Source organism: Lissotriton helveticus, chromosome 6 (assembly GCF_964261635.1).
Source record: "Lissotriton helveticus chromosome 6, aLisHel1.1, whole genome shotgun sequence".
In the NCBI taxonomy this organism is placed as follows: Eukaryota; Metazoa; Chordata; class Amphibia; order Caudata; family Salamandridae; genus Lissotriton; species Lissotriton helveticus.
Window position 1 is genome coordinate 946666391 of NC_136067.1, and position 16353 is coordinate 946682743.

General features: G+C 44.5%; 1 protein-coding gene across 2 annotated transcripts in view; it reads right to left on the reverse strand.

The window, feature by feature from the left end:
- The window catches only part of RMDN2 (regulator of microtubule dynamics 2), a 702094-nt gene that overhangs the window by 62444 nt on the left and 623297 nt on the right, over positions 1–16353 (reverse strand). For both annotated transcript variants that reach the window (XM_078648597.1, XM_078648595.1), the window contains exon 8: positions 9325–9423. In XM_078648597.1, coding sequence (XP_078504723.1) covers positions 9325–9423 — 99 coding nt within the window. The remainder of the gene's footprint in view (positions 1–9324; positions 9424–16353) is intronic.

Below are 16353 nucleotides of genomic sequence, written 5' to 3' on the forward strand. Positions count from 1 at the left end.
CGGACATCTGAGAGACCTGCACTGGCTCCCCGTCAACAAGAGAATCACCTTCCGTCTCCTCACCCACGCACACAAAGCCCTACACGACCAAGGCCCGAGCTACCTCAACAACCGCATCAACTTCTACGCTCCCAAACGCCACCTCCGATCAGCCAGTCACGCCCTCGCCGCCGTCCCCCGCATCCGAAGATCGACAACAGGAGGAAGGTCGTTCTCCCACCTGGCCGCCAAGACCTGGAACTCCCTCCCGACCGACCTGCGCCTGACCCAAGACCACCTTTCCTTCAGGAAGAAGCTCAAGACCTGGCTTTTCGAGCAGTAGCAGCACCCCCCCCCCCCCCAAGCGCCTTGAGACCCTCCGGGTAAGTAGTGCGCTATATAAATGTCCATGATTGATTGATTGATTGATTGCCCCATTCACCTTTCTCCATGTCAACTGTACAACTCCTCAATTTTGTTTTAGAACTGACTGAGTTTGGCGAACTGTGGCAAATAACCTTGCTCTTATTGGATTTGAAATTCCAGGTTAGTGCATCCTGACACCGCCATACACTCACTATCGCCTTATCTTTATTATCCCTGTTTTCTCCATTTGTCACTCTTTTTCAATTTTTAGCTTCCTCCTCCTTTTTCCATTTTCTCCCTTTTTCTTTCTCTGGGTAAAATCTGTTGACGAAAAATAAGTTCTGGTCAGCAACAATTAGTAGCATGGCTCACCACTGCACAAATTAAACAATGCTCCATATTTTACTGAGAGATGTCCCAATAAACTCTAGAAATCTGGCAGGACTAGTATCTCGGAGGGCTCTAGGCAGGATAGTGTTACGACTTGAATTCTCACTATGCACGATTTCCCTTAGTTGCCTGTTCCCTGCTGCTCAGCCAGTATGGATGTGATTTTGTGGAATTCGGGAGTGCTTTTTGAGGTAATGAAATGCTAGAGAGCCTGGTGTGGTTGAAAAAGCGTCAGTTGGAGTGTGTGGGCTGAGCAGTGGGAGGCTGCTCCTGGTGGGGCTAAACAACTGAAATTTACCAACTTAATCTGTAACTATGCTTAATAAACCTTCTAGTTAAAACCTACCACGTGGCTACCTGGACCTCCCTTGGATTGCAACAATGGCGACGATGTGAAATAAGAACCTGTGTGTTGTGAAAGATAGACTGTATTTTAACCTGCTGAAGAAACTGGAACTAAGGAACCTTAAGCTTAAAGTAAAAGGAACACCCTGGTTAGCCCCACCAGTGTCCTTTATCACCTGGACAGTCTTCCAGGGGCGTTTGAACTAACTGACATCATGGGACTGATTAAACTTGACTGCATGCTCTGATGTATGCTTAGACCTTTGTCAATAAGTGTGAGCGCACAAGGAGTTACTGAAGTTCGTGGATCAGCAAGCACAACTGGCAGCATTTATTTCTGAAGGAACTGGCAGCGTTTTTAGTATTGGTCACTGCAGTGTGCAGCACAATTTATGGGATGCTTATTCCATGGGGACACACTATGTAGCAGTGTTTCTTTGGAAGGGATTGTGGTGAACTGGCAGCGCTGCTGTGCCGTTCGAATAGTGCTTTTCCTGCCAAAGGGAAGATGGCGGTTGGTGTGCTGGTGCACTTGTTTGGACTGGAATTACACCTTAAGGTGATTCCATGAACTGGAATGGATACACGGTTGTGGGTAAGTTCACTTTCAAACTTAATCACCGCAACGGCTTGGCTCGAGTGGCAGGTCTACATAGTGGCCACGTGTTGGAACGTGCTGGGGGTTTGTGGCAACTTAGCAGTTCCTGTATTCATTTTTGTGTGACGTGCACCGTCTTGTGCACATCACTCTGGAGGGTACTGTCACTCTCTGGATGGGTGCACATGCGTTGTATGTGCGTATGACGCGCAACCTTAGCCGTGATCCCTGATTGGTGTGACGTCATCGCAGGCAACGTGAGTTGTCATCTGTGAGGAGGACACCTTTATTTTGAGGTGTTGCTTCATCTTGGACTCCGTGAACTACAGCGCTTAGGCCAAGGCACTGTTCTGTGTCCCTATGAGGGGCTGGAGATCGGATTGAGTTGGTGAGAGTGGTGGCAACAAAAGGAAGCTCGTCGGCAATTATTCAGCATTGCTGTGGACTTCGGGTGAGAGATCGTTCACCGGAGTAAAATACTTTCTTTCTGCTTGTATTGGAATGTGTTAATGCTGTTGTTTTATTTTTAGAGATGTGTACTTGGAATGTGTGTGGTTTGTTAAGGAGTTCTTTGGGTGTTATTACTTTATATTGTGGTTGTTGCGTTGGGGATGGGAGAACCACTCTTAACTTTATGTTCCTGTGTGCCATGCTGATTTTCTTGCTTAAGTGGATGTTATATGCTGGTCTGTATTTTCTACATATACATATACTGCATGCGGATATTGCATGCTGAGTGGTTGTTTATTTATTCTATTAAAAAGTCTTGCCTATATGCATTTTGCCATGCTTGTGGGGGTGCCTAGAGTTTTTAACCTATTAATGTAAGCTATGTAGCATGTCCTATACTGATTGATTGTAGAGTTGTGAACTTTGGCATGGGGTCGGGTAACCTAGTATGCTTTGCCTGAGACGTATGGTCCTGTCAGGTGTGCGAAAAAACTGCAGTAGTGTTGCGTACCCTAGTACTGATTTGTACGGATTTGTAGGCTCGAGTACCCTAGTGATGCGCTGTAGGGTTGTGTACTCTAGTACTTTGATGTAGGGTCATTTACCTAGTACTGTGTTGTAGGTTGTGCACCCTAGAACTGTGTTGAAGGGTCATTTACCCTAGTACCGTGCTGTAGGGTCATGTACCCTAGTAGTGTGTTGTGGGGTCCTGTACCTTAGTGCGGCATTGTAGGGTTGTGTACCCTAGTACTGTGTTGTAGGGTTGTGAAACCTAGTACTGTGTTGAAGGGTCGTGTACCCTATTGATGTATTGAAGGTTCCCATTATGCATCCTTTCCCTTAGTTACCTGTTCCCTGCAGTTCAGCCAGTATGGATGTGATGTTGTGGAATGCTTTGTGAGGTAAAGGAATGCTGGAGTGCCTGGTGCGGTTGAGCGTGTCAGTTGGAGTGCATGGGCTGAGCAGAAAGGAGGCTGCTCCTGGTGGGGCTAAACTACTTATCTGAAATGTACCATCTTAACCTGTAACTAAGCTTAATAGACCTTCTACTTGTAACCTAACCTGTGGCTACCTGGACTTCCTTTGAATTGCAACAGATAGCGACCTACGACCCTGCTCGCAGGCAGGTCGCTCCCCACGCTGCTGCACGGCTCTGCCTGCATTGTTTTTGCCTAATCTTATATTTTTCTCCTGTGGCTAACTTTCTTTCTTGCCCAGACTTGTTTATATTTCCCTGTGCCTGTACTTGCTTTCTTGCCCAGACTTGTTTTTATTCCCCTGTGCCTGTACTTGCTTTCTTGCCCAGACTTGTTTTTATTCCCCTGTGCCTAACTTGCTTTCTTGCCCAGACTTGTTTTTATTCCTCTGTGCCTGTACTAGTTTTCTTGCCTAAACTTGTTTTTCCTTCCTGTGCCCAGTTCTCCCGTGGACCCGCCCATTTTTCCCGCCGCTGCGTCCCTGTGGCCCCACCCACTGCAATCCCATTTGCTGCCCCGCTCCCGTCTCCCAGCTGCTCTTCCCTCCCATATCCCCTCATATGGAAGCCGCGCAGCGGTAAAAGGAGCGACCTACGACCCTGCTCGCAGGCAGGTTGCTCCCCACGCTGCTGCACAGCTCTGCCTGCATTGTTTTTGCCTAATCTTGTATTTTTCCCCTGTGCCTAACTTTCTTTGTTGCCCAGACTTGTTTTATTCCCCTGTGCCTGTACTTGCTTTCTTGCCCAGACTTGTTTTTATTCCCCTGTGCCTGTACTTGCTTTCTTGCCCAGACTTGTTTTTATTCCTCTGTGCCTGTACTAGTTTTCTTGCCTAAACTTGTTTTTCCTTCCTGTACCCAGTTCTCTCGCGGCCCCCGCCCATTTTTCCTGCCGCTGCGTCCCTGTGGCCCCGCCCACCTGCAATCCCATTCGCCGCCCGCTCCCGCCTCCCAGCTGCTCCTCCCTCCCACATCCCCTCATATGGAAGCCGCTGGCGCACCTAAGGCAAGCCCGTCTGTGCCCGTCCGTGCCTGGACCGCTCCCAGCGCCAGGACCCCTGGACACCACGAACGCCACGACGCCCGACACCGCTACGATGCCAGAACCCTCCACGCACTCAACACCGGATGATCACACACCTGCTTTCTTGCCGCCCCGAAGCGCACCCACGGAGCTTTCACCTGCCGGAACTGCAGCTTCACAAGCATTCACCCCACCACGCTGCCGACCAGGAAAGAACCCAACCACCTCAGATGCATCCTTCTCAACACCCGCTCCGCCCGAAAACATGCAGTTGAACTCTGGGACCTACTCGACTCAACCTCCCCAGACGTCGCCTTCCTGACGGAGACCTGGCTGAACCCCGCCTCGGCACCCGACATAGCCATAGCCATCCCGGAAGGCTACAAGATCACCCGCAAGAACCGCATCAACAGAGCGGGAGGAGGAATCGCCATCGTCCACAGGAACATTCTCAGAGTCTCGACCAACACCGACGACACCCTCAGCACGGCCGAACACCTGTACTTCCAGATCCACACCGACCCCAACACCACCCTCAGAGGAACCCTCATCTACAGACCGCCCGGACCCCGACCACAGTTCGGCGACTCCATCGCCGACTTCGTCAGCACACACGCCCTCACCTCCACGGACTACATCCTCCTCGGGGACCTGAACTTCCACCTCGAGAACAATGACAACACCAACTCCACCACCCTGATCGACAACCTAGCCAACCTCGGACTCAGACAACTCGTCACAACACCCACCCACTCCGCCGGTCACACGCTTGACCCCATCTTCTCCGCAAGCCCCAACGTCTCCTTCAACCATACCACTGAACTCCACTGGACCGACCACCACTGCATCCACTTCACCTTCAAGAAACCCACCATGCACCACCGCACCCAACAGATGCCTCACCGCTGCTGGAGCAAAGTCCCCGAAGACCAGCTAACCACCACCCTCGCCCAGAGTCCACCCGCCGACCATACCGACCCTGACACCGCCGCCCGCAACCTCAGGCAGTGGATTAACGACTGCGCCAACACCCTCGCCCCGATCAAGAAACCCTCCAACAATAATACCAACAAGAAAGCCAGCTGGTTCACTGAAGACCTCCGGGCCTCCAAGCAAACCTTCCAAAAGCTGGAGAAGATCTGGCTCCGTGAACGAACACCGGACAGCCACACCGCCCACAAGAATGCCACCCGCAGACACCATCACCTCATCAGATCTGCCAAAAGGGCCTCCTTCAAAGACCGCCTAGACAACAACGCGCACAACAGCAAAGAGCTCTTCAACATCATGAAGGAACTCTCCAACTCCAGCTCCAACACCAACGATGTCCCACCCTCGCAAGACATGTGCGACTCGCTGGCCACCTTCTTCCACCGCAAGATCACAGACATCCACGACAGTTTCAACGCCACGACCGCCCCGACAACCACTGAGACCTCCGCCCCCACGACCACCATCCGCACCAACCGCCTGCTCTACTGGACCAACATCAACGACGATGACACCATCAAAATCATGAATCCAATTAATTAAATTAGACCATCATTTTAAACTTCCTTTTATCCATATATTTATTCACTAGTTTCTCATCCTTTTTAAACTGTTCATTCAATTCGTTTTATCCATACCATTGCTTTTACAAAGCCGTTAAAAAACTTCAAGGCACAGGTTGATTCCACATGTAATGTAATGTAATGTAATGTACAGGAATTTATATAGCGCAAATCACCGAGCGGTTTCTAAGCGCTTGCTTAGGGAACCCGTCCTGGTATTCCCCTGTGAGATAACCCCGGCAGGGTATCCGCAAGGTGAAAGCCAGGCATCCCGCCGCGAGGGGCCGTTGTGGAGATTAAGCAAGCTATTGCCCAGAGTCGCAGAGTGTGAACCCGTGAATCGAGTAGGCACCGGAGCGAGAATTGTCGAGTCCATGGACATTTTAGGACTCAAGACCCCGCCGAGCCAGGAATTGAACCCTGGTCCCGGGCTGACCTCTGCTTCCAGGTCTGCCTCCTCTAACCAGTGAGCCACACTTCTCCACTCCACATGTCGAGATGTTTATTAAAAGAACCCAATGCATTTCGGGAAAAAATCCCTTCGTCAGGGGCATCTAAAAATATAATATAAACACAATTGTTTTTTACCCATCATCATTCTCAATATCATAATTATGTGCATTTAGAACCAACAACATACGTTTCTTATTACTCTAAAATGCGTGAGAGGATCAACAGTGCATCCAATTCTGCATATTAACGTGTCACATTATAATTAATTGCACTTTGAAAAATACCCGATTGAGCACTCGTATCTGCATCCGTATTTCAACTATTATTAAGTATGCTGTGCAGCCTATTCCCCTTTGTCTGTCTTTCACCTCTCTTTTATAAGGCGATTTTACTCGTTTCATGATGCAACAATGACTCACATTTCATACGCGCTTACCGTGACATGTACTTTTGCTCCAATAAAACCATTGGAAAAGTTACTCTACCATTGAATAGTGTGTTTAAATGGAAGCTGCATCTCTCTGAGAGATGCAGCTTTCATTTAAACACACTATTCGCGCTGCGGCACGCTTTGAATAACAGGAACATGCTACAATGGTAGAGTAACTTTTCAAATGGTTTTATTGGAGCAAAAGCACATGTCACGGTAATTGGATCTCCACTTTGGTGAGGTGTAGGATCCAGTATCGTTGGGGGTTATCTGTATGTGTCCTGCAAAATTAACTCCAAAGTATTAGCACTGTCCCCTTTACTCTCCTCCTCAGTATCGCTTATAAAACCAGTAAATGGATGCTTAATGATGCAGAAGGACCTAAGAGTCGCACATGATGGAAGTATGAATCCTGCAGGACAGAAATCTGGGCTGATGGGAGATAGAGATTCCCTCTCTCTTTAGTCTTTCTCTTGTACAGCGTAAGGTTTCCTTATCAAAGTTTTTGTGGTAAAGTCAAACAAAGATCGCACATGAAGGGACAAGATAATATCAGTAATTTAAAAAAAATGTGATGACCGTTCATCTCAATACAACATACAGTGCACATACATAAACAATTGATTCTAAGAATCAAAATACAATGCAATAAAAAAATATAGCCTAGAAATGATCACTTGCACCAACTGAGCAACTTGAAGCATCCCATAATTCCCGCCAACACCCCACAGCAAGACACCAGCGGTACATTGAGCACGTGCCACATCACATTCCATGTCCCTTCAGCCTAATGGTGTCCTCTGTCTGCCTATTGCAGCCATAGAACCTGAATGTTTATCCAGTTGTAGGTGTGCTTGCTTCAGAAGTACCCGCATAGCATGGATTACCCCTGGCATTGGTGGACACCTCCCAGTCATGCCACTAGCGCTGCAGTCAGAAATGGCTGTTAATACAGTTAATTTCTTGGCACAGACCAGACTCGATGTTATAGGCTGTATGAGTAGATGTGAGATTGGTTACAAAACACTTGAGAGAACCACACATTTTAATGAGACACAGGGAATGTGGCGATTATAAAAACAGAATTTTATTGGACTGTCGTGCAAGTATATTAATTGTCTTACGCTGCAGAACCAGTTTGGGGTGGTTCTCCTTTCAAATGTTTTTTCCAGGCTACTTTAGCCTCAGACTTTGTTTAGTGATGCTTCTCACAGCAGGGTGGTATCTGGTCAGAAGCACCCACAACAAAGGCATAAAGAGCTGTGAGGTTTCTGTGCTTGGTTGTCATCAGCCCAAATGAAAGTGTAATCAAGGAGAGCAAAAGGCTGGGCCTCACCTAAAGAGTCCCCTTCACCTTGCAAACAGACTCTTCAGCCCCACCCATCACCCCTACCTTTTACCAAAGAGAAGTGCATCAGAAAGTCTCATCAGCAGCCCCTTGCTAAGAAAGTCTCCATCAAATTTCTAAAGAGAGCCCTGTCCCCTTCTCACCTCACTCGAGAAGGATCTCAATCCTACAGCCAGGGAAATGTAGATAACACACTCGCCCTCCATCCAGTACCATGCTAAACAGGGGGTGCAAAAATAACACCAGATCCCACTTTACTTTTTTATCTATAACTGTAAGCCACAATTGAGGATTAACATCAGAATACATTCATCCAAGCACTTGCAGAGTCTCCTTTTCAATGTTTTGTAACTCAACGCCACATCTCGCTAGGATTAGTAAGCGTTATATAAATGCAATTAGAATACAATACAATGGTGGAGATTTTATCTCCATGTAAGAAAGGCATTTTATGAAGGTGAAGTTAGACATTTAAGAGCCAAGGAGAGCTATGGCTGAAGCAAAGAATCCCATGGAGTTTTGCCATAGATCTATTTATAGTCTCCCATCACACCAATGGCAAATGGACACCTCAGTATCAGTGACACTGATGTTAAATGTTAATTGGTTGGGTGAACTAGTTGCAGAGAAGGGAGGAATCATTACTAGAACCAATATCACTGGGGTTCTACAGTCTTATGGCCTGAGTAACATGTTATTTGTGCATCTAAGTTCAATTTTGATTTTAAAATACAAGGATTGAAACCACACAGAAATCAGAAATCGTGAAAACCAATATAAAATTGGCAATCACACTACCCAGAACTCATTCCCCCCTGAAATCTAGAATTAGATCTGGATGAGTAAATAAGCACAGTAAAAGTCAACAAATTAAGATATAGCAATATGTTGCAATTAACTTCAAGATTAAGCCGATGTTGATGTACACTCCTCTTTAGAAAGTCAGAGGTGCTTTTGATATTTCTGGTGAAAGATGCTTCTGCTCGCTTTACACTTTACCTGGTGTTGTTGACCAGATATTCAGCATGTACTCAAAGGGTGCAATGTCGACACATTTGGTGCTTTTTGCAACGGCTGTTGATGCCGTTCTACTGAGAATTTAACCAGACTGACTATTGATCAGGATGTTTGTGCTGGTTATCAATCAGGTTTTCAAAAAAGATAGTTTGAAAAAGAAGTAACTAATGGCACATTATCTAAGTCAACAGTCGTGTGATGTTTCTTCATAGGGTACCATCAGGATCAAAAACTGTGGTTATTACCACTATCTTCACGATTGTGGTGAAATGTCCCCACTGAATACAGAAGAGTAATAGAAGTTAAAGGAAAGTTTAATCTACTCCAGAACAATACATGAAACAAAATAACTCCACAATAAACATTCATTAAAAAGTAGGAAAGCAAGATATTTACCTTAATAAAATTCTGTAGAGCCTCCTGGATTGTCGCTGATGGTGGGTTTCCAAACAAGGTAGCAGCAACTTTTCTCTCAATCCAAGTCAACTGGGCAACCTGTTTTAAAATAAACAACCACATATATGTTCAGGCAGCATGACAGCAAACAACAAATGTACTATAACATGTGGATTATCTTTTAGAGTCAAACTTAAGCCTATGTATGTTTTGATAGACAAAACCGGGTTTATTGTGCAATAGCTTCAAAAATGTGTAAGGAATTGAAAGAGCATACAGTGAAATAGTGTAAGGGAAAAAAATAGGCTAAAGAGAAAATATACATGTGTTAAACGTATGCCTCTGGTTGGCACACAACTGTTTTGGACTAGGATGTTTAATTGTGTACATTCCAGTGACATTCTTGAGTCATTTAGTTTGAGAAAACATAATTCTGCCAAATGTAAAGCAAAATCAATACCAACATAGCATGAAATGCAGTAAGTAACTAATGTATGCAATCTTTATTGAGCTTATTATCCAGCCTCTATGTGTTCAACTTGAAATCTAAAGAACTAACTTCTAAACTCCTCAATAATATTTGGTAACAAAAAGGGATTAGGCAAACCCAACCTAACCCAACATATATAGTCTCTTGCTTGATCTAAGTGAATGTACAAAGGAAAACAACAATGTTTTAACAAAACTGAAAGTCCTTACTCAACTTTTATAGCTGGTGATCAGAAAGAAGCAGGAAAAGGTTTTGGCGAAAAGTGCTGCACCCGCAATTGGGGTACAGCTTTCACGAGTAAATCATTCAAATCAGCGGTAGATGCAAAAACATTAGAAAGGCAGTAATCAGATGTTGAAGGTTTTGATAACCTGTGAGCAGATGTAACACTGAAGAAACTGAAACGACTGTCTCTCACAATGAATCAGAGAGACTTACTGTACTGAGATGTACTGGCACATAAAAGGAAGCATCGTTATTGTAGAAGATGCATACACAACTGGAATATGTGATGTTAAATCATGGAATGGAGATTTGTAGAGCACACTACCACTTGAGAGGGGTATCCTGGCTCTGAGTAGATGTGAGTCTAGCCAAACTTAGGGCCTAGTGGGACTACTCAAAAAGCCAAGTCTTCAGCTTGTTGCAAAATTGAAGTGAGGAGAAGGCTTCTATGTGCAGGTGGTACCATGCTTTAGGAGCGATGTGCGAGAAGGCTAAACCACTGGATCTGGTTTTCCCCATGAATTGTTGTGAGCAAGTAGGAGTCTGGACGAGTGGAGGTGTCTGGAACATCTATGAAAGCAGGTGTGATTGTGGAGGTATGCTGGACCAGTGCAATTTATTGCTTTGAAAGTGTGGGTAGGGAGTTAGAATTGTGCTTGAATGTGTACGGGGAGCCAGTGGAGACCCTTCTGGTGTGGTGTGGTGTGATGAGAGTGTGGCGTTGAAGGTTGAAAGTGATTCTGGCCACGAGTTCTGAGTGGTCGCCAGTCTTCTGGTGAGATTTTTATTGACCCCCGGATAGAGGGATTTCCCATAGTCTAGCTTACTTGTAATGAGGGCATCCATGATGGTTTTCCAGGTGCTGATTGGGAGCAGTTTAAAAATCTTTCTCAACATCTTCAGAGTATGAAAGTATGAGGCGGTGACGGTCCTGACTGGAGTGGTCATGTTGAGTTTGCTGTTGACAACGATACAAAGGTTGTTGACGTGGGTGGAGGGGTGGGTGTTGGTCCTAGCTCTGTCGGCCACCAGGTGGAGTCCCATGGTGAAGTGCTCTTTCTTGAAGATCCCGATTTCAGTCTTCTCGGTGTTCAGCTTCAGACAGTTGGGTTTCATCTAGTGGGTGTTTTTAGTCATTTAGGCAATGAACTTTATTCGAGTTGCGTGTCATCAATGTCGTAAAAGAGGTTGATATCATGAGAAAGGATGATGCTGCCTAAGGGGGCTCTTATATGCATTGAAGACGGTTGGGTTCAGGGAGGATCCTTGCTTAATTTCGCACATGAGTTTGTGGGCGTCCGAGGTGTTGGTGTCATGCTGAATGACTAGATCCTTCAGTCAGGCAGGAGCAAATCCATTCGGAGTATATTTCGTGTAGTCGTCGGATGTGGTGGGAGGCCATGTCAAACATTGAGGACAGGTCCAGAACAATGAGAGCTTACATGTCTCTTCCATCCAAAGTCATATGTGGCAGCCATGTGGACAGCTTCTGTTCTGTGGTTGGATCTGAAACCAGACTGAGTGGTGTCAATAGGTTGGTGGTCATTGAGGTATTTTGTGAAGCGTCTGTTGATTATTTTCTCATTATCTGGGAAAGGTAGCAGGGAGATCGCTCTGTAGTTGGTGAGCGTTGAAGGGTCTTCAGAGAGTTTTTACAGCAATGGGAGGACAGGTAGGTCGCAGAAGGGGTGGAGGCGTTCAGAAAAGGTGTAAGCATGGCACTGATGGGTTGTAGTCATCTGGCATAACGGATTGTAATGTGATCATTACTTAAGTTTGACTTCCAATGTTCTTGTTGAAGTGGTGTCTGTATCATTCCAGCCTTTACTGTGCAATGTGTACGCCCTAGTGTGCGATTTTTTGCACTGTTTGTCTTCTTGACTGTCCAATTCCTCATTTTATTTTCTGAAGGGACAACAGACAAGGAACATTGTTGGCCCCTTTGAAAGAAATATTATTACAACCACTTCTCTTATGAGCTGAACTCTGACAAGAGAAAAGTCCAAGTAGATGGAACGCAGCAACCCTTCACCTAAAGATGTTAAAAGTTTAATTTTGGCCTATCCAGTGGACTGAAACCTCATTGCATCTGGGTGTCTATCTGTCTCGTTAGTTAAGAAAGCTTTGCCTAAATGTTTTCCGAAAAGCTGGAGGCATTGAAATGGCATACAAGTTACTTCCCTTCAGTAACGCCTCATCTGGTAGAGACTATATCTAGCCACAGATTCTTTACCTTAGAATTTACCAGGCGTCAGACTGGATCCGTAAGATTTTTCGTGAGCAGGTAGGTGGCGTCGTTCGGCTCTGCTAGCGTCGTCTGTGCCGGAAGTGACGTCTGTGGCACCTATATAGGTGCCAAATAGGCGCGCGGACGTCAGTATGTTTTCACAACTTTCCACGACAGAAGCACGGCACCATGAAGAACACTGACCACTGGTGTGAAAAATTAGGGCCTTGAAAGGGATCAGTTTTGTCCCTAGAAATCCGTTCGCCGGACAGGGAGGAGGAGAGGGTCGGTAAGGAATCTACAGCTAGATATAGGGACTGATTATGACCCTGGTGCACACACTTTCCAGCCTGTGGTGGCTTTCGGGAAAACGTGTCCAAGCCAGGGGCATCCTGACTGCACATTACATTAACTCTTAATCAAAAAGGGGGAGGAGGAATAAGTGTCCAGTCAGTTCCCCTGGTCAGATATCCAAAATCAAAAGTAGGCAGGACACTTGTAACTACGTTACACAAGGTTTATTTAGATAACCCTCATAAACGCTATGTTGTTAACGTTGCGGTTTATTTTGTTTTTTCCGCCCCACATAGACGTTGTGGCATTTATCATTGTGTTATCCAAACGTGCTGTATGCCAGCCTCAAGCCTGAGGCAACCTCTGGTGCTGCGTAGTAGTGTCCAGAGATGTGCACAGATACCCCCAAAATGAAGGTTAAGGTAAAAAACTAACCTACATCCAAAAAGACTCTTTTAATTAACAGGGGATGTGGTTTGTTATTAAAAAGAAAATGGGTATGCCTTAAGATCAGGTTACTGGATCCATGCATATCACTTTACCGTCAACATGTTTCAGCTCCTGTGTGCCCAGCCGGGTCTATGGAGCATTCGTCAGGACAAAACAAAACAAAACACAATAAAAATACTCACACAACTTGTGCAGTATTCAGTGGACAAATTTAGTTACCCACAATTTTCGGAAGGTTCGGTTCACCTATAATGCAAAAGATTGGTACACAGCATTACTCATATTAGAGGGTATATTATTGCATCTTGCTGCTCATTCCTATCTTTAGGAGACAACTATGTTGTTTGTACAATTATTACATTGTGATACACTATGTCAGACATCCTGGTGAGTCTAAGGGAGGAGAATTCTAAAGGTAAGATTCTCAGTAGGGAAGGATACAAACAACAGTGCCTAGACCTCCTTGCTGACACAAAGTTTTACAACAGAATCATTTCCGACCCCACCCCAAGACTACAAAACTCCATAGCTATGATGGTCTACGAAGCGGAATCGAATGCTTGGATAACAAAAAAAGAAGCAGACTATCTGATTACAAAAGACCCAAAGACTCCGTGTTTTTACTCGTTACCAAAAACACACAAAAACAGATCCCCATCCCCGGGACGCCCTATAGTCTCAGGTATAGGCTCTATATTAGAACCTTTGTCTCAGTTTGCAGACCAATATTTAAAACCCTTGGTTCAAAAAACACCAACATATCTGAAAGACACACGTGACCTCTTAAACCAAATATCAGAGATGCCTTTTGATCAGGAGACAATGTTACTTGTGGGTTTAGATGTAGAGTCACTCTACACGAGTTTACCACAAAAAGAGACACTGCAAATGTTAGAGGATGTACTATTCATGAAAGAGTGGAACTATCGAACAGCGCGACACTTCATTCTTGAATGCGGTCGACTAGCCTTGACTGAGAATTTTTTCGAATTTGAAGGGAGTCTATTTTTGCAGAACCATGGCACTTCCATGGGCAGTGCTTTTGCCCCATCAGTAGCAGGTCTCTATGTTAGCAATTTCGAAACCAACAATGTACTCACTGACACTAACCCTTACGTTTCCAGTATATTATACTGGAAACGGTACATAGATGACATCCTAATGATATGGAAGAATGACAATGATGTACAACTATTTATTGATTGGTTGAACACACGAGTCCAATGGTTGAAATTTACCTTCACTATGGACACTACAAGTATAGATTTCCTAGACCTCATGATCTTCATTAAAAATGGACAGGTCGAAACCAAAACGTTTCACAAACCAACGTCAAAAAACAGTCTCTTGTAAACCACTTAGGGATAATCTGCCCTATAGCCAGTTCTTGAGGCTCAAAAGAAACTGTAGTCAGGAGAGTGATTATAGAAAACAAGCGCAAGAGCTGTGCAGAAACCTTGAATACAGAGATTACAAGAAGTCTATAATATCCAAATGCCGAAAAAGGGCTAAGAATCAACCAAGACAATGCCTTCTGGATACAACTGTAAAGGAACCAACAACAGGCTTAGTGACATGTGTCACAACTTACAGCCCAGCCATTCACAAAGTTCAGAAGTTGATAAATAAGAACTGGAGAATATTGGCGACTGGCAAATTCAACTGGCCTAAACCAAGATTCTCAAACCGACGAACTAGAAACCTGAGAGACATTGTGGTGCATACCCACCCTAAAAAACTTCAGCCATATGGACAAATTAGAGACATTGAAATGTCCCCATTGACAGGACATTACCCGTGTGGAACTTGCCTAGTGTGTAAATTAACAACTGCGACAAAAACCATACAATTGACAGAATCACTAACCTGGACCCAAAGACAACATACGAACTGCAACTCTACACATGTTATTTACATATTAACATGTCCCTGTGAGAAAAAATATATAGGAATGACTTGCAGAAAAATAAAAGTGAGAATTGGGGAACATAAGAGTAACATCAGATTGAAGAAGAACACAACAAAACTCTGTGCGCATTTTATTGATGTAGGCCATAATGCTGAGGAACTGAAATGTGAAATGCAAAAATACCCCGTGTATCATTTCTTTTATGGCTCTACATTTAAGCAACACAAACTAGTCTCAATATAGTTTGTGAGGTATTATTTATTTATACCTTTTTGTTTTATTATTTTTCAGATCTTTTACAATTTCATTACTATCTGAGAAAAACACACTGTAACAAACAAATACATCACAATTCAACATACATATTTACAATAACAAATTACATCTATATACAACCAGCAGATCAAATCAAATTGTCTTTTCGACAGACATTCAATAAGGTTAGAGTTATTCAATAACACTAGTGACAATGCCATACAGCATTTACCTGGACAGTCCACTACTTATGAACCAATATCATTAAATAAAGAATACATAAAACCAAAAAATGTATTTAGTGTTTAGAAAAAAAGAACAAAAACAGAAATTTCACTGGAGACCACAAATTAATTTCTTGGTCAACTGGACATTCAAGGTGAATATTTTTCAAATGCCGACGCGTTTCAAACCCTGTCACTTCAGTTATTGGGTTCTCATCAGGGCTCTTTCCTTTAAAGTGGTCTGTGGGATATACGAAAAAGAGCTTTGTTTTAATCTTTGACTACCCTAATAGGTTTCCCATTTGCTTTTACCTTCTTACTGTTACAATTTACCAGACTTCCAGCCTTTGCCGGTCCACGGGCTCCCTTAGTAGGTAATCCTTCAGCTTACATGCCCCCTAGAACACAAGTGGTCAAAGTAAGCCCTCGTTATTAAAACGAATAGGTCAGTCATCCAAATGCTTCAGCTCATCCTAGACGTACCTGGGGGTGTCTTCGAATTAGTGTGGACACCTTGTGGTACTTGTTCTGTGCTTGGGCTGTTGTTGATTATCAACGTTTTATTGGCGTTTTTATGAAACAACCTGCAAGCCACAGTACGAAATTTTAGTCCCCTTGTCATATTTTAAAATTGCTGCGCTCGCCGGCAGAAAGGCATACCTGTCTCTCCAAAGGGGTGAATACGTCGTTCTTCACCTTCACACTTTGTGGGCTGGAATTACTCTCTCGCGCCCTTCATGGCCATCATCCTAGCTTTCCTGTATGTGAAAAGACGGGCGTTTGTTTAAAATGTCCCGTATATCAAGTAACTAACACACTTTCGCCCGCGGAAGTCAGGTAAATTGTAACAGTAAGAAGGTAAAAGCAAATGGGAAACCTATTAGGGTAGTCAAAGATTAAAACAAAGCTCTTTTTCGTATATCCCACAGACAACTTTAAAGGAAAGAGCCCTGAT